Consider the following 19,760-nt stretch of genomic DNA (forward strand, 5'->3'; position numbering starts at 1 on the left):
ACATGCAAGTGTGGAGCTAACCCCCAAAAATACCTACTTTCCGATTTATATTATAACGAGTCCGAAGACGAAGATGAAGAAGAAAAAGAGATTTGATCCACCGTTTCATGTTTAGTTTTAACTATTTGATTTTTTTATTTGTTTTGATATTAAACTGCTAATGCAGTCGTCTAAACCTTACTTTCAGCTGATCATGACAATTACCATTTACAACTCATTGGCCTTTGACCCAATCTAACCGATTGGATTCGTGGCCTCTGCTAGGCTTAGTATTAAAGAAAAAATTATCTTAATTCTGCATTAGGCACCTCTGCAACATACGTTCACACACCTTTGCCAGATTGAGGCTCGTATGTGAGCCTTCTTAAGCCAGATCGTATCTAATACAGCAGTAGTAGTAGTTTTTTTTCCTGGTTAAAAATATTAGTTGTATAGAATGAAAAGAGATGATTTGATTCAGAAAAGAGCGATCTATCGTTTGGTGGGATAAAAATTATAGGTTGTGTTGAAAATATTTCAAGTAAAACACTATTATTCAGAAAATACTCTTTTTTGGAGGGGGGGGGGGGTATTTTCTTGTTCAAACGCTTATATATTCTTACAGATTCAAGTCTCGATTTTGTTTTCATTAACAGCGTTTATAAGATATTCTGAAGGTTTGAATGATGTACAGTTTGATTCGTTTTCAATTTTTTTAATAGCTAAAAAAATAAAAAATAAATTTATCATTGTAGGCTAATTTCTGAAGGCCATGACATTATTTAGAAAAAATAAATGGTTGCTCAAGAATTAAGAATTTTTTCGAAAAGAGGCTTATGGTTTGACTTTTAATGACGAGTAAAATTCAAATAAGGTATAAAAAAATATATTTATGCAGGCAAAAATTGCAGAAAAACCGAAAAAACTAAGAAAAAGTATATTATAAAACCTTGTTTTCGAAATTAAATAGGGGTTAACTACAAAAATAAAGGTTGCGGGGAAAAACTAAAAATACCAGGTGAAAGTAATTGTTCTTAGAATTTAGAAAATGTCAAGTTTATAAAGTTTTCAGTTATTTTTCCATGTTAAAAAAATCAAGAGCAGTATGACGTCATTATAGGCCAAATTTGAATTTATAGGTTAAAATTACCATGTTCTACACGCGTGCGAACTTGTGCGCCCCGATTTTTGTTCACAGCAACCCCGATTACCCTAGAATCCACCCTCAAACCAACTGCGGTGAATGTGAGTCCGCACCCCTTGAAAGATAACGGTCCCTGGATCACTGATTATATAAGCATGAACATGTGTTTTAACAAATCAATCAAACAAAAAAAGTTTTTTATTTAATTCTAGAAAATGCTTACTTTCAGAGTTTTATAATATTACTATTTTATTGCTTTCTGTCAATATCAATAAGGTTGGATAGTCCACGGTACACATAATGCCTCAAAAATACACGAAATATAAGAAATATAAGAATAAAAGAATATAAGAAATAGAAAAGAGTCATTAAATATAGTATTCTCCGGTCGTTATGATGATCATGGAGCTTATTGGGCCCGACCCCTGCTAAATTGCTACTAAGAAGGAAGGGGACAGTTCTGGTTGCTATTGTGAAGGACCAAAAATGTAAAGGATATATTTTCTTATGTTAGGCTAAATTAAAAGTTTCTGGGAAAAACAGCTTATGCAAAAAATCCACCCCAACAGAAAAATTTTGTGGTGGGACTTGCCCCCCCCCGCCTTCCCCTTACCCTTCTATCCACAAAGAAAATAAAGGTCGTGATCTTGACTGCTATATCGCGTCAAACGTAAGACCTTAAGCTGTCAGAATCGGAGAAACAAGAGGAGAAACAGAGGAGACAAACAAATGGAGAAACAATAAACATAATAAAAACAACTTACGTTTTTCGGTTCATTTGTAGGTTCTTTAAAATTTTCCATCTCGAGAAATTTTCTGGAAGTGCTAGAAAGGAAATAAAATATTAAGTATAAAATGGCAGATATCATTATGACTAAAATACATTGGAGAGATGATGCCTCCCCTCGCCATGGCCATATCCAGGAGCGGAGCGCCAAGTTTAAACCCTCCCATCTGGCATTATTTTACAACCGTAAAAACAAAATGCATATAAATGAATTTTTGGTACGTTTGTAAGGTTCTTTGTACCCATCCCCCCCCCCACAAAAAAAAATCCCCCGTCAAAAATCCTGGATACACCCTTGCCTTTCGCCCACCTCGCCCAGCCTTTTCCTCTTCTTTTAAGTTTCAAGACACGCCAAATACTTACTAAATGGAAAACAAATTAGACTTTTGATAAAATAGACGATACTACAATTTTGCTGACCCACAGAACAAAAATTCTCTTCTGGAAATCCTCCTCTGGAAGATAAATTAAATCTTCTTGCATTGTTTTACATGTAAGTAGTTAGTAAAAGCAACACGTAAATAAGTACGCAAAAAATATACTTATTGAGGATGATCAGTGTTTAAGGGGTCTAAAGAGGTTACCGAATTTGAAACCCCTCCCCCCCCCCCCGAATTTTTGTCTAACCCATAAAATAGTAATAAAATATAAAGAAATTTTTGATACGTTTTGTACCTCCCCCCCCCCTCTTAAAAGAAATAACTCCCCAACAAAAAAAACCTGGATAACCCTTTGCCCTTCGCTCAGCCCTTCGCCCAGCCCTTGTCTCTTCATTTAAGCTTCAAGATATTTCTACATATTTACCGAAAGATTAAAAAAGGATTACCGAACATCAGAGGCAGCGCAATGACGCTGCCTAAGTAAAGAACGATGTTGGCACGATGTGCTATTTTTGGTTCTTTAGACGAGGGCACTTCGTATTGAAGGAGTTGCCGTAGAAACTTCAAAAATGATTCATTCGATTGGAAATTGTAAGGGCTTGTACCCTTTTAGATAGTCGAAAGTGATTAGAGGGAAACTAACACCCCCCCCCCTGCCGACCACTTCCCCAAACACATCCAATCAAAATTTTGAGATAGCCATTTCGTTCAACGTAGTTGAAGGTTCTGGAAATTAAGTATTTAAGGATCACAAACCCCCCCCCACACACACATAGCCCTCAGGGCAAGGGTTGTAAGTTACGCCTTTGGGCATTTAAGTTTTTTTTATAGAAAGCGTCTCACGCCCGCCTTTCCCCCAAACACATCCAATCAAAATTTTGAGATAGCCATTTTTTTCAACGAAGTTGAAAGTTCCGAAAATTATGTCTTTGAGGACGACACTCCCCTCATAGCCCTCAATGTAAGGATTGTAAGTTATACTCTGGGGGGCATGTAAGGCTTTTTATTGAAAACGTTGTCGTAGAAACTTCAAAAAGGGCTCATTTAATTGGAAACTGAAAGGACTAGTGCCCTTTTTAATAGTCCAAAGTGATTGGAGGGTAACTAACCCCCCTCTCACACCCACCGTTTCAAGGGTGGGTCCAGGATTCTTTTAAGGGGGGTGCAAAATAGGTTGATCCGATAAACTTGCGTTAGGAGCAAATTTAATTAACACAAACTTGCGTTAATTAAGTAAATTACACTACTTCAGACTACGTTATGGGGAAGGAGGGGGGTGCCCCCTAACCCCTCCCCTATATCAGCCACTGCACTATTTCTCCAAGCACATCCAATGAGAGTTTTGAGATAGCCCTTTTTTCAACGTAGTTGAAAGTTCCGGAAATTAAGTCTTTGCGGATGACAAGCCCCTCACAGCCCTTAGGGCAAGCGTTGTAAGTTACGGCCTGGGGTCATATAAGGAGTTTATAGAAAGCTTTATCATAGAAACTTCAAAAAGGGCACATTCAATTGGAAATTGAAATAACTAGGGTTTTTAATAGTCGAAAGTTATTAAAGGGACAATAACCCACCTCTCAGGCCCACCATTTCCCCAAACGCATCCAATAAAAATTTTGAGATAGGCATTTTTTTCAGCATAGTTGAAAAGTCTGGAAATTATGTCTTTGAGGATAACACTCCCCCCAAAACCCCCAGGGCAAGGGTTGTAAGTTATTCCCTGGGGCATATAAGGTTTTTATAGAAAGCGTTGTTGTCAAAACTTCAAAAAGGGCTTTAATTGGAAATTGAAAGGGATATTTCCTTTTTTAATAGTCAAAATCGACTGGAGGGCACCTAACACCCCTCTCACGCCCACCATTTCCCCAAACACATCCACTCAGAATTTTGAGATGGCCATTTTTTTCAACATAGTTGAAAGTTCTGGAAATTAGGTCTTTGAGGATGACAGCCCCCAAACCCTCAGCAGTATTGCTGCTAGCCAAAATGTTTGGAGGTAGCAAGAAATTTTACCGACTGGCTGGTCGTTCTTACCGACTTTTTTGTCAATTATTAGCATAATTTGCGTTTTAAACACAATACGTAAAAACGCCGCACGAGTCGGTAAAAACGCTGCATTTACCAACCGAGATTTAGATTTCGGTACATATCATGTCACTATTTTAAAATTGTTTGTTTAACCAAATGGAAAGTTGTGGCACCATCTATAAAATCACCACAGGAGTTAAAACTTCTGCGTTTACCGACCAAGTTCGAAATTTTCTGTAGATGACATGTCAGTATTTTCGTGATCTTTATTAAACCGAGCAAAGAATTTTAACGGTGCAACGATTTTACCGAATTATTTTTTTTTACCGAGTTACCAAAAACACTGGGGGGACTTGTCCCCCCCCTATACATGACGACCCTGCCCCTCGGGACAAGGGTTGTAAGTTATGCCCTGGGGGCATATAAGGTTTTACAGAAAGCGTTGTCGTAGAAACCTCAAAAGGGGCTCATTCAATTTGAAATTGAAAGGGCTAGTGCCCCTTTTAACAGTCGAAAGTCAAGAGGGCAACTGACCCCCCCTCTCACGCCCACGATTTCCCCAAACACATCCAATCAAAATTTTGAGATAACGGTTTGGTTCAACGTAGTTGAACAGTCTGGAAATTAGGTCTTTTAGGATGTCACCCACCCCCACAGCCCTCAGGGCAAGGGTCATAAGTTATGCCCTGGGGGGATATAAGGTTTTTATAGAAAGTGTTGTCGTAGGAATTTCAAAAAGGGCTCATTCGATTAGAAACTGAAAGGACTAGTGCCCTATTTCCCCAAATACGTCCAATTAAAATTTTAAGATAGCAATTTTCTTCCGGAAATTATGTCTTTGAGGATGAAACTCCTCCACCACCCTCATGGGAAGGGTTGTAAGTTATTCCCTGGAGGCATATAAGGTTTTTATGGAAAACATTGTCGTAGAAACTTCAAAAGGGCTGATTCGATTTGAAATTGAAAGGGCTAGTGCCCTTTTTAATGTCGAAAGGTATTGGAGAGTAACTAACCCCCCTCTGACGCCCTCCATTCTCCCGAACACATCCAATGAAAATTTTAAAATAGCCATTTTGTTCAACGTAGTTGAAAGGTCTAGAAATTATCTCTTTGAGGATGACAAACCCCTAAAAACCCCCAGGGCTAAGATTTTAAGTTATGCCTTAAGGGCATATAAGGCTTTTATAGAAAGAATGTCGTAGAAACTTCAAAAAAGGCTAATTGAATTGGGAAGTGAGAGGCCTAGTGCTCTTATTAATAGTCAAAAGTGACTGGAGGCTGAGTGTCATCCTCCTCCACGCCCATTATTTCCCCAAACACTTCCGATCAATATCTTAATATACCCATTTTGCTGAACGTAGTTGAAGGGCCAGGAAATTACATCTTTTAGTATGACAACACTCCCCCCACAGCCCTCAGGGCTATGGCTGTAAGTTATGCCCTGGGAGCATACAAGGTTTTTCATAGAAAGCGTTGTCGTAAAAAACTTCAAAAAGGGCTCATTCAATCGGAAATTGAGAGGGCTATTTTCCTTTTTAATAGTCTAAGGTAACAGGAGGGAGAATCACTTCCCCCACACACCCATCATTTCCCAAAATATTTCCGATCAATATTTTGATATAGCCATTTTTTTCAACGCAGATGAAAGGCCTTTGGGGATGACACCCCTCCATAGCGTTCAGGACAAGGGTCATAAGTAATGCCATTGGGGACGGCATATATAGTTTTTATAGAAAGTTTTGTCGTAGAAGCTTCAAAAAGGGTTCATTCGATTGGAAATTGAGAGGACTAGTCAGGGTTGTCATTTAGGGGGGGGGGTGCTGTCTGGGGCTATAGCCCCACCCTGATTTTAGGAGGGGCCCCAAATCAGTTGTCACAATTTCTGTCGATTTTATTTGAAGTTTGAAAAATGAAAATTACATAAAAAAATGTTCTCAATTAAAACAAATCCGTTTCTAATATAGATGTACTTCACAACAGTATATAGTGGGCTTCATTCCCAAGAACATTTTTTATTATTCTATTTTCACGTACCACTACATATTTTTATTGCTTTGTTGTTGCAGCCACGGTGACATGCTTTCATTTCAATAAAGTAATTGGGACCAGGATCCTTATTTTAATATGCATGTCGGTTACGTGATTCTTGAGCAATGATCCCCTCCATATATATGTAGCCTATTATGTACTCTGTATTTCTTTGAGACTGTTTACGAATCTGTTCTGACAGTTTTCTGGGTCGCGTGTGACTCAGGTCTGCTCTGTTTCTGGACTCGGTAAGTAAAACACTATTGTGTACAACGGTGGACTTTTTGCGTTCCTAGTAACCATAGACGTATTATCAAACAGTTTGTGGTAATGAACTGTAAGTAAGGAGCAACCCGGCTCAGTAATAACCGAAACTCTTAAAAAAAGGAATTTTGATACCAACAGATATATAAAAAGAATTTTATTTTTATGCTGATTCTAAATATATAAGATTAATGAAGTTGAATTTTAACCATCAAAAGTTAAGAGCATGAGAAAATATGTTTTATTTTAGAAAAAAGGGGGAAACACCCCCTAAAAGTAATGGAATCTTAATGAAAATCACACCATCATATTCAGCGTATCAGATAACTTCAAAAATGTGCAATTTTCTATTTCTTTTTCCGGAAGATCATGGATACGTGTTTATTTGTTTTTTGTTGTTTGTTTTTCCCAGGGGTGATAGTATCGACTCAGTGGTCCTAGAATGTCGCGAGAGGGCTCATTCCAAAAAAAATTAAAAGTTTAAGCACCCTTTTTAAGTTACCAAAAAATTTAGGGGGAAACTAGTTCCCCTCCCACGCTCATTTTTCCAGAAGTCACTGTATCAAAATTATCAGATAACCGTTTTGTTCAGCATAGTAGAAAAATATAATAACTATGTCTTTGGACGACTTAATCCCCCACAGTCCCCGGTTAAAAGGGCTGCAAGTTATGAGCTTTGCCCATTGTTTACATATAGTATTGGTTATTGGGAAGCATACAGACTTTTTTGGGGGGATTTTTTTCTGATGGGGGGGGGGGGTCGGGGTGGAAGTTGTGTGGGAGGATCTTTCCAGGGAGAAATTTTTCATGGGGGAAGAGAATTTTCATGAAGGAGGCGCTTGATTTCCCGGCATTATTTAAAAAACAATCAGAAATTAAATAAAAAAAAGTTTTTTCAGCTGAAAGTAAGGAGCAACTTTAAAACTTAAAAAGAACAGAAGTTATTGCGCATTTAGGGGGGGTTGCCTCTCCTCAATACCTCGCTCTTACGCTAAAATTTTTTCAACGTTTAAAAGAGGTTTTTATTCTAATTAAACAGCCTTTTTGATTCAGAAATCATTCTTAAATAACTGAAACAAAAATCAACCTTATGTTATGTTAAGGTTATTATTAGTTTAAAAAAAGGTAAAATTAATATATAAATTTCATTTTAATTATTCATGAACGGTGAGCCAAATTCAAAACCTTTATTAATTCAATACGTTCAAAAATTAAATAAAAAAACAAGTTTTTTTTTAACTGAAAGTAAGGAGCGACATTAAAACTTAAAACGAACAGAAATTATTCCGTATATGAAAGGGCTGACCCCTCCTCAACGCCGCGCTCTTTACGCTAAAGTTTGACTTTTTGTCATAACTCTACTTTTTAAAACAATAATTTTAGCGTAAAGAGCAGGGCGTTGAGAAGGGGACAGCCCCTTTCATGTACGGAATAATTTCGGTTTGTTTTAAGTTTTAATGTCATTCCTTACTTTCAGTTAGTAGAACCTATTTTTTTTATTTAATTGTTAATAGAAGCCAGACCGTATGGGATTTTGAAATTTTCTTACGCTTTTCTTCTTTGCCTCCAGTCAACATCTTAAATTTATTCAAAATGGTTATTTCATGAATTTTGTTTCTCAAATTGTCTTGAAACTTAGCTTCTTGGATTTTGAAAAGATCAAAGTGGGAATTTCCGACCAGTAATTTTTATTAGATTTCAGGAAATTTAAGAAAAACAAGAAAAATATATTGTATTAAAAGACAATTCAAACAATCGATAAAGATCTTGAAGAATAATGAAAGGAAAAGATTTGTTAATAAGACAGTTAAAAAGAAATTGCACCAACAATCAAAGACCCAATATTTTGACTTCACAAACGGAAGGTTTTATTAGCAGGGGGGGGGGGTAGCTTAGCTTGACCGAAATTGTAAAAAGGTAATAAAACAAGAAAAACTTAACAAATAAGAACTATACAAGAACAACCTGAGCATTGAAAGAAAAACTCAAACCTATCAAAAGATGTCAGTCCAAGAAAATTTACGATTGGGGAGAAGAATTTACTGTTGAACATCCAGAGGGAGTTTGAAATTTGTTGTTAATTTACATTTTTATTTGAAAATACCAGGGCAGTGTCATGAGGGGTCAATTTTCAGGTGGGTAAGCGCGTATTGCATCAATTGCACCGCGTGCAATTTACATTAACTGCCATCCTCATAGGCTCAACCTTGTTTAGGATGATTCCATTCAGAACTTGGGATGAATGGCATCTTTTTTCGCCACTCTTCCAGAGCTGTACTGCTTTTATCAAGAATAGCAGTGCTATGCCACTAGTTATGCAACAGTTATGCCGCTGGCATAACTGTTCTTCAGCTGGTGTAATCGTCCACTACAAGATGGGCATACTAGAATAGATCGGTAATGAGAGATATGAGATATCTGACGTTGATATTTAGCGACAAGGCTCTTAGGAAATTGATGGAGTTCAATCCTATGGCTAGATAATATATTTAAATATTTACAATTATTATAAAATCAAACTATATAAAATACAAAGTTAGAAAGTATTTTTCGAAAAATGAGACCTAGTCGGTTCTCAGTGTTACAATAAAAGTGTAAATTAATTTCCAACTTAAGCTCCTTCTGTATTCGTTAAACACTTTTAAATTGCTTCTTACTATTATTAGCCGATTTTGGGAGAGGCCTATGATAAAAACTGTGAAGAAATATTGCTCTTCAACAACTGTGAGCCGACCAATTTAGGGGGCCCACAGAGGTTGCTTATCCCCCCCCCCCTTAGTTCAGAATTAAATGACGCCATTAGGACTAGTGCGTTTTTTTATTACTTGAAAGTGGTCAGAGGGCAAATGACCCACCCCCCCGTCCCAACGCCCATCATTTCCCCAAACACTTTCAATCAATATTTTAATATACCGATTTTGTTCAACGTGTTTGAAAGGTCTGGAAATTATGTCTTTGAGGATAACAAATCCCCCCCCCAGACCTCAGGGCAAGGTTTGCAAGTTATGCCGTAGGAGCATATAAGGTTTTTATAGAAAGCGTGGTCGTACAAACTTCGGAGGGGGGCTCATTGGATTGGTAATCAGATGCTTTAGTGCTCTTTTTAAGAGTCAAAGTGATCGGAGGGCAGCTAACCCCCCCCCTCACACACGTCGTATTGTCCCGAAATGCATCCAATAGAAATTTTAAGATAGCCATTCTATTCGAAATAGTCCAAATATCATAAAAGCGTCAAAAGTGATGGACGGCATTTAGCCCACCACCTGCTTCTACAACCCCTCCTTTCACCAAATGCATCTGATTGATATTATAAGAATTTTCAAAATAGTTCAAAGAACATATAATAATGCCTTTAGGGATGACACAATCCCCCAGCGCCCTGGTGATAGAGTTGTAGGTTGTTTTAGAGGGCATATAAGGTTTTTATGGAATGGGTAGTCGTAAAAACATCAGATGGGGCTTATTTAATTTGAAATTGGTTAACTTAAATGCCAAAGGGGCATAACTTACAGCCCTCGCCTTTAGGATCCGGTGGTTTGTATCAACCTAAAAAGCCTTGTTATATGATATTTGGACTATTTTAAATAAAATGATTGTCTCAAAATATTTATTGGATACATCTCAGGAAAACAAGACGTGTTTGTGTGTGTGTGTGAGGGGGGGGGGGTAGCTGTGCTCTGATTACTTTGACTCTTAAAAAGGGCATTAGAACGTATGATTACCAATCCAATGAGTCTCCTCCAATGGATATAGGACCACACGTTTTATAAGAACTTTATATGCCCCAAGGGCATAACTTACAACCCTTTCCCTCAGAGCTGTAGGGGAGAAGGGGGTGGTCTTCCCCACAGACATAATTTTCGAAACCTTCGACTACGATAAACAAAATTATTATCTGCAAATTTTGAATGGAAGTGTTAAGACAAATGCTGGGCGTGGAGGGAGGGGCTGTTTGATTTCAAATCACTTTGACTCTTAAAAAGGGCACTATAACTTTTCTGCGTGCCGCTTTTGCTAAAAGTACACAAAAAAGGGGTTTTGGTGGTGAGTAACGTTTAGAGGGGTCAATAAATCCAAAAATGTGCCAATTTTTGGCACATTTTTATGCCAAACAAAATGTGCATGAAACAAAAATGGGAATTAAAGAAACAATCACGAGATCTTGAGTATGGGGGGTGCGAAAATTCTTACCTCCCCACACATGTGGTCGCGCCTGATCAAGAAACAAAAAATAATTCGCTAAAACTGCACGATCTGTTGAATTCAAGTTTACATTTTCAGAAAGGTTAAAGTTTCTTGTTCAGTAATCGGTTTCGTATGCAGGAAAGGGTTGCCACTAGACCCTGGCGCCACGCCGGCGCATCGACCGAACGCCGCCAACACGAGACACGGTTGACCGCAGCCGAAGTCATGCAACGCCACCGGCGCGCTGTACTTGCACCGCCACCAGCAGAGGTGGTGGCGTTAGGTTGACTTTGAATTAATTTTGCGGCAATTCTTTATTGCGTCAACCACAAAGTCGGAGCTTTTCTTTTCTCGAGTGGTTAAGTGTTTCGATTTTCCTGATTAGAAATCAAGCAAGGCTTGCACTATCCCCGAATTTGGAGATTTCCTCGAAAATTTTTGTCACCCCAAAAAAAAATTTGGTTTCCAGAATCCCCGAAAATCACCCAATCACGGTGCCACCCCCACTGATTTATCACTAATAGCTATACCTACCAAACATTGCTTTGTATACCATAATTCTTCACTACTATCTTGTTCGTTAATTTTCGTCTCTTGTGTTTCTTAGCATAGCCTATAAACCAGACAGATACAAATGCAATACTCACGGTTCTTCATATGTTGACAAGTTTTTTTAACTGAAGGTAAGGAGTGACATTAAAACTTAAGACGAACAGCAATTACTCCGTATATGAAAGGGGCTGTCCCCTCCTCAACACCTCGCTCTTTACGCTAAAGTTTATTTATTATTTAAAAACTAGATGTGACAAAGAGTCAAATTTTAGCGTAAAGAGCAAGGCGTTGAGGACGGGACAACCCCTTTCATGTAAGGAATAATTGCCTTTAATTTTAAGTTTTAATGTCGCTCCTAACTTCAGTTAAAAAAAACTTGTTATTTATTTAATTTCTGAACGTTTTTCAACTAATACAGGTTCGATTTTTGCTCACCGTGCAGAAAAAATTGAAACACAATTAGCATATTTAGTTTTGGCAGATATATTCCGGATATGAAGGGTCGCCCCTCCTCAATACCTTGCTGTTTACGCTAAAGCTGTTAGCACTTTTAAAGCAGCTTCCTATTCTAATTAAACAGCCCCTGTGTTTCAATTTTAGTAAACAGTCAAACTTTAGCGTAAAGAATGAGGTATTGAGGAGGGGGCAACCCTTCATATATGTTATAATTTCTGTTTGTTTTTCAAATAATGCCGGTAAATCTGGTTCACGTTCTATGAAATATGACCCTCCCTCTCACGGAGCTCCTCTGTGAAAATTTCATCCAATGTAAAGTGCACCCCCACCCATCAAATTCCCTTCAGACAGTTCCTTCCCCGCTGAGAATCTCCCCCTCCCCCTCTCTGTAAAATTATTTGTGAACGATTCCCCCTGAAAAATTCTCCTTAGAATTTTTTCATTGGAATAAAACTTTAATCTCTAATCGGTTTCTCGATCACTCCAGAAATGCCCCCTTCCGTGGAAATTATTTCCCAGAAAACAAAACGCGAGGAAAAAATCCCCGGATAATCCCCCTGGAACATCTCCATATAAAAAATTTGGCGAAGAGAATGTATGACAATTGAAAAGAATTTCGTATAGTAATTTTGTCAAAGCCCCCCAGTGTAACATTTCCCCTAGAACTTTCGTTCATCAGAAATTTCCCTCCCAAGGGAAGATTCCCCCCTTAGAAATCCACCCCAAGCACACCCACCACCACCACCCACCCACCCCCCAAAAAAACAATGGCTGTATACTTCCCAATAACAAATACTATATGTAAACAATAGGCAAAGTTCACAATTTGCAGCCTTTCCCCCGGGTACTGTGGCGGGTCATTTTCCACCTAAAGACAAAGTTATTAGATTTTTAGACTATGCTGAATTGGAGTTGCCCTCCAATTTTTTGGTCACTCAAAAGGGGTACAAGAATTTTTGATTTTCGCTCGAATGAACCCTCTCGAGATATTTCAGGACCACTGGGTCGATACCATCACCCCTGGAAAGAAAAAAAACAAATAAAAATGCGTCCGTGATCTTTATTCTGGCAGAAAAAATATTTACAAAATTCCACATTTTTGCATTTAGGAACTTTAAATCTCTACTATAGGGTTATCTGGTACGCTGAATCTGATGGTGTGATTTTCTTAAAGAGTCATTGACTTTAGGGGATGTTTTCCCGCTTTTTCCAAAATAAGGCAAATATTATGAGGCTCGTAACTTTTGATGGGTAATACGAAACTTGATGAAATTTATATATTTGAAATCAGCATAAAAATCCGATCCGAACCGATTTGTGTGTACTCCCTTTTAATTAGAATCCTTGGATCGTATTGAATGCCACGGCGAATCTATTATCTGTTATTTCAACTATTATGCAAGTGTTCTGAAACGCCACGGCAATTTCGTTTCTACCAGATTTCTATTTCTCTTGATAGATAACGAAGAAGACCAGCGTCCAGCCAGCGAATGACGAAGTTTTTAACTCGTGAATAGGCCAAAATCTTTTGTAAATTCAAGCTGGGATTTGAGAAAGACTGATGAAAACGTTAATATTTGCGGTCAATACTGATCGCGCCGGCGGCACGCCGCCGGTGCCTCATCAGAAGCGGCGCGGAAAAATCATCGGCGGCGTGCTGACGGCACGCCACCGCTGCTATTTTTGACCCTGCCGTCGCCAGTCTTACCTTATCGGTGCGGAGCCGGGGTCTAGTTACCACCAAGGAAAAAAAATACTCCTTCTGTTGCCACCAAGGAAAAAATTACTATATTTTAATGATTTTATGGTTGATTCGGTGACTTTTTTCAAGAATCTATTAATTTAGTTGCTGTTTTATTGATTTTTTTTGTTTAGGCAATATATAAAATTAATAGAAATAGCGATAAATCACTAAAGATGGCAACCCTGATGCAGGACTCATTTTGGTAACAAAGTTAAGTTCTTAAACCTGTTTTTCCTATTTTACCTCTTTCCCCAAAGGCAGGTGAGTTGTGCAAAAGCATACATAACAATGTGAAATAAATTACAAAGTATCGGTGTTTAGGGGGGGGTAAGGGCTCATATCCTGCATAGGGGCCTTTCTACGATCATAATATTGAATAGATTGTTTTTTATCTAAATTAAATGATCCTAAACTTTGCAGATAAAAGAAAAATCATTTAAATTTTTATATTTTTCCACTTAAAGGCTCGCAGAAAAATCCTTTAAGTAGGAAATAATCAGGGTTGCCACTTCTTGCGACTTTTCCCAAGACCTTGATATGTCAATCCTAAGCAATCTTTCATCAGCAGATTCTTATGAACAATTTAGGATCCTAAGAGAAATCTGACTCTAATTCTCAGGCAGAGAATCAGAGATCATTCTGCTGTGGTCTAAAAACAATGATGAGAACATCGTCAAAGTTCTCTGTTCAAAGTCCTATTGCCCAATTAAAAGTTGCGCAGGTACCGATCTCCTGATTCAATGCCTTCAGCCGGGAGTGCAATACGAATTTGGGGGCAAATAATCCGACGCTTCCCATGTTTTTCTCCCGGATTTCTCAACGTACCCATTTAGAGCTGGGTTTGCTCTGGCTGAATTACAGGGCACCATTGATCCCCGTTCCAAACCAAATAACCGGCGACATCGGGACTCGAACCCCTGACCTCAGGATTTCAAGTACGGAGAGCTAACCGCTCGGCAAGGACGGCTCAGAGGGATGCAAATAAAAGCTAGGAGTTCATAAGGAGCAAATAAAAGAAAACCTACAAGACATGCAAAGCGAATGACAAATAAACATAGGAAACTATTGGGACATCAAGAGCCGGTCATAGGGGGGCAACCATGTCAGCTAGTAAAAAGATACGGTACTAGACACTTAGAGTCCAAGCCAGCAATGCTGATCTCTGTTTCAATGCCCTTCATTCGGGAAGTGTAATGGGTGTCGGGGGCTAGCCCTCCTATGTCTTCACACACCCTTTCTTCTTACCTTTCCGAGATTTCTCCTGGTACCTGTTTAGAGCTGAGTTGTCTCTGGCACGGCAAAGAGATTCACGCCACTGACCCCCTTCCCAAACCAAATAACCAGTCAAATCAAAAATCCAACCCCATTCCCACCCTTCTGACAAAGAATTCGAAATCTAGCGTACCAACCACTCGGCTATGATCGGTCCCAGGTCAGCTGCCTTGGGTGCCGCAGCTGCTGGGTGCCAGAGGTCTGGGAATGTCGAATTTTATCAAGTTTTTCCCTTTGATACTTGCATTTTTTGCTTATCTTTGATTCGAAAGACGAGGGGGTGGAATTAATTTTGCATTGAGCATAACAAACCCTTTGGAACAGTTCTGGGGACATCTCAAGAATTTTGAATTTCTTATTTGGACCAAAATAGCCAGATACCTTCTTAAGTGTGTCTGACTGGAAAGAAAATAATAAAATAGCATCAGAATATACTAATATGTTTGATTTTTATTCACTGAATTTGTAAAACTTTGATTCTAAATCTTTCTTAAATTTTAACTTGTAAAACGTGCGAAAAAAGTTTTTGAAAAATAGGAGCTGAATTTCACTTGAATTTCAAATTAGAGCTCCTTGGAGTTATTTAATAAGGAGAATGTCCAAAGGGTTGTCCAAAGGGTTATATATATATATATATATATATATATATATATATATATATATATATGGAGTGAGTGAGTGAGAGTGAGTGAGTGAGTGAGTGAGTGAGAGAGAGAGAGAGAGAGAGAGAGGTGAGATAATGAGAGTGAGTGAGTGAGTGAGTGAGTATATATATATATATATATATATATATATATATATATATATATATATATATATATATATATATATATATATATGTGTGTGTGTGTGTGTGTGTGTGTGTGTGTGTGTATATACACACACACACACACACACACACACACACACACACACACACACACATATACATATATATATATATATATATATATATATATATATATATATATATATATATATATATATATATATATATATATATATATATATATATATATATATATATATATATATATATATATATATATATATATATATATATATATATATATATATATATATATATATATATATATATATATATATATATATATATATATATATATATATATATATATATATATATATATATATATATATATATATATATATATATATATATATATATATATATATATATAATGTATATATGAAATGGTGGGAGTCAGAGGGGGTTTAGTTGCCCTCCAATAAATTCCGACTATTAAAAAGGGCACTAGCAAAATACTGATTTGTTTGGGGAAATGGCGGGCGTGAGAGGGGGGTTAGCTGCCCTCCAATTAGTTTATCCTAGTATATAAAAAAGGACACTAGCCCTTTCAATTTAGAATGAAATGAGCTCATTTTGAGGTTTCTACGACAACATTTTCGATAAAAAATACTTATATTCCCCTGGGGAATAACTTACAGCCATTGCCTTGAAGGCTGTGGGGGGAGGGGAAGGGTTTCATCCTCAAAAACATAATTTCCAGAACTTTTAATAACATTGAATAAAATGGCTATCTCAAAATTTTGATTGGATGTGTTTAGGGAAATGGTGGGCGTGACAGGGGGGTTAGTTGCTCTCCGCTCACTTTCGACTATTAAAATGGGTACTAGCTCTTACTATGTCCAATTAAATGAGCTTTTTTGAAGTGTCTACGACAAGACTTTCAATAAAAACCTTATATGCCCCAGGGCATAACTTAAAACCCTTGCTCTGACGGCTCTGAGGGGGCTATCAACCTCAAAGACCTAATTTCCAGAATCCTTAACTACGTTGAACAAAATAGGTATCTCAAATTCTGATTGCATGGGTTTGGGGAAATGGTGGGCGTAAGAAGGGGGTTAGTTGCCCTCCAGTTACTTTCAAGTATTAAAAAGGACACTAGCACTTTCAATTTCCAATCGAGTGAGCTCTTTTTGAAGTTTTTACGACAACACTTTCTATAAAAACTTTATGCCCCTTGGCATAGCTTACAACCCTTGCCCTGAGGGCTGTTGGTGGAGTGTCATCCTCGAAGAATAATTTCCGGACCTTTCAACTACGTTGAACAAAATATCTATCTCAAAATTTTTATTGGATGTATTTTGGGAAATGGTGGGCGTGAGGGGGGGGGGTAGTTCCCCTCCAATAACTTTCGACCATTAAAAAGGCCACTAGCCCTTTGAATTTCCAATCGAATAAGCCCTTTTTAAAGTTTCTACGAAAACACTTTGTATAAGAACCTTATATGCCCCCAGGGCATAACTTACAACCCCTGCCCTGAGGGCTGTAGGCGGAGTGTCATCCTCAAAGAATAATTTCCGGAACTTTCAGCTACCTTGAACAAAATATCTATCTCAAAATTTTGATTGGATGCATTTTGGGAAATGGTGGGAGTGAGGGGGGGGGGTAGTTGCCCTCCAATCAGTTTCGACTATTAAAAAGGTCACTAGCCCTTTGAATTTCCAGTCGAATAAGCCCTTTTTGAAGTTTCTACGAAAAAACTTTGTATAAGAACCTTGTATGCCCCCAGGGCATAACTTATAATCCCTGCCCTGAGGGGTTGTTGGGGTTTGTCATCCTCAAAGACATAATTTCCAGAATTTTTAGCTATGTTGAAAAAAAAACTATCTCAAAATATTGATTGGATGTGTTTGGGGAAATGGCAGGCATGAGAGGAGGGTTAGTTGCTCTCCACTCACTTTCGACTATTAAAAAGGGCACTAACCCTTTCAATTTCCAATTAAATGAGCTTTTTTGAAGTTTCTGTGACAACGCTTTCTATAAAAACCTTATATGCCTCTAGGGCGCAACTTACATTATTCCAGTGTTTTTATTTCTTAACTATATCCCACCAATCACACACAAAGCTAAGAGTCAACTGTGAAAAAAGGTGAATTGATTTCAATTGCGTAACACAGTCCCATTTCTTTAAAATACTAACGTCCAATAAATGCAGTATGCTAATAGTTTATAAGCTGAAATGAATTTTTCATAACACAGATTTTACTTAAAATGGCTATCTTACAGCTTAACCTTTGAGGATTTGGGTCTCTGTGGGATTAAAAAAAAAGAAATAGCAATTGGATAGTTTAAGGTGCAGTGGCTGTCAGACCCAATGATGGTTAAATCAATATTGATTTCTTTTTTCTTCTGACTAGAATAACAAGAATTTCATCTACTCACAATTTTTGCTTGTAATTTTATCTAGATACGTAAATGAAAGGTGTGTGTTCCGTTTAAATGTCTTTAAGAGCCTTTTTCCACGGGGGAGGGGGATATTTTCCGTGGTGTTTTTGGGGGAGTGTATTTTATTGGGGAGGGGGGGTAAACGCCTAGAACCATCCTAGTCATAGTTCAAAATAATTTGAATTTCCATTGTGTTTTTTTTTTCAGCTGGTAAAAAGCACTATCCCTCTTTGCTATTCTACTTTTTAGGTCTTTACTGTGTTCACTATCATGGTGGGAGCAATGGTTGCTATCTAGTAAAGAGCGAACCACTGAGCATAGTAACCAAAACTTGAAAAAGACGTTTTGAAAAATAAACTACCAAATGAAAAGGTTGCCATCTGGCACTGAACCAGGGATGGTAACTATTGTTTATGCTAATCTTAAAAGTAAAAGTTTATTTCGAAAACAAATTTATGATGAATTCGAAAAAGAGGCTGAAACAAATCGAGAATAATATCGGATCGAAACAAAAAGTGTACCATTGGAATCAGTGTTGTCGAAAACCTTGTATAGGATAATTACAGTCCTCCAACTTCAACAAAAAGGAAAATTAATTTTTTGCAAGGGTAGCACTGATGTGTCTCCCTTTTTTGTTCTTTTTTCTACCAGGACTAGGGGGTGATCAGAACCTCATAGAGAGATATCTAATGGCTCATTCGAACGGAAATCGAATTTACTAAAACCCTTTTCAAGTGACCAAAAATATTGGAGGACAGCTAGCAACCCTCCCCAAAATGCCCCCTGTCTCCCAAAAGTGTCAGATCAAAATTTTGAGATAGCCTTTTCAAACAGTTCGTAAGAGACGACCCGATTCAATTGTAACTGAAACTCTAAAAAGCAGAATTTTGATACTAGTAGATACATCAAAAGAATGAGATTTCTATGCTGATTTTAAACATATAAGTTTGATTAGGTTTAGTCTTACCCATGAAAAGCCTGAGAAAATTTGCCTTATTTTTGAAAAAAGGGTAAAACACCCCCTAAAAGTCATAGAATCTTAATGAAAATCCCACCGTTAGATTCAGCGTATCAGTGAACCTTATCAGTATGGTCAAAAACCTTGTATAGGGTAATTGGAGTCCCCCATCAAGAACAACAAGGAAAATCACTTTTTCATGGTTGCAGAAGTAGTTGTAATTTAGTAAAGAGCAAACCACAGCCCAAAGTAACCAAAACTTGAAAAACACATTTTTGAAAAAAAAACTGCCTAAGGAAAAAATTACCGTCTGAAATTGATTGAGAAATGGTAACTATAATTTCGTTTAATCTCAAAACTAATAGTTTATTACAAAAACAAGTTTACAATGATTTGGAAAAGGAGCTTGAAACCCCTCGAGAATGGCATCAGATTAAAATACAAATTGTAACATTGGAATGAGCATGGTCAGATACATAATAAATGGTAATCACAGTCCCCCACCTAGAACAGCAAGGAAAATCTCATTTTTGCATAGGTACCCTTTTTTTCTACTAGAGCTAGTTGGTAATCAGAAGATAATAAAGAAATGTTTAATGGCTCACTCGAACGAAAATTAAAATTCGTAGTACCCTTTTCAAGGAACAAAAGAGATTAGGGGGCAGTTACCCCCCCCCCCGCCTCACCAAAAGGCCCCCTGCTACCAAAACCGTCCGTCCAAAATTTTGAGATAGCCATTTTTTTTACCATAGTTTAAAGGTCTAATAACTAT

General features: G+C 37.6%; 1 protein-coding gene across 2 annotated transcripts in view; it reads right to left on the bottom strand.

Annotated features, from left to right (window-relative positions):
* The window catches only part of LOC148956823 (transforming acidic coiled-coil-containing protein 3-like), an 85,617-nt gene extending 67,896 nt beyond the window's left edge, over window positions 1–17,721 (bottom strand). For both annotated transcript variants that reach the window (XM_089096529.1, XM_089096526.1), the window contains exons 1-2: window positions 17,660–17,721; window positions 1,888–1,948 (exon numbers count right to left, since the gene is read on the bottom strand). In XM_089096529.1, the coding sequence (XP_088952655.1) occupies window positions 1,888–1,926 (39 nt within the window). In that variant the 5' untranslated portion in view covers window positions 1,927–1,948; window positions 17,660–17,721. The remainder of the gene's footprint in view (window positions 1–1,887; window positions 1,949–17,659) is intronic.
* Window positions 17,722–19,760: the final 2,039 nt, after the last annotated feature.

Source organism: Artemia sp. Qi Xiang Cuo, chromosome 1 (genome assembly GCF_049724085.1).
Source record: "Artemia sp. Qi Xiang Cuo chromosome 1, ASM4972408v1, whole genome shotgun sequence".
NCBI lineage: Eukaryota > Metazoa > Arthropoda > Branchiopoda > Anostraca > Artemiidae > Artemia > Artemia sp. Qi Xiang Cuo.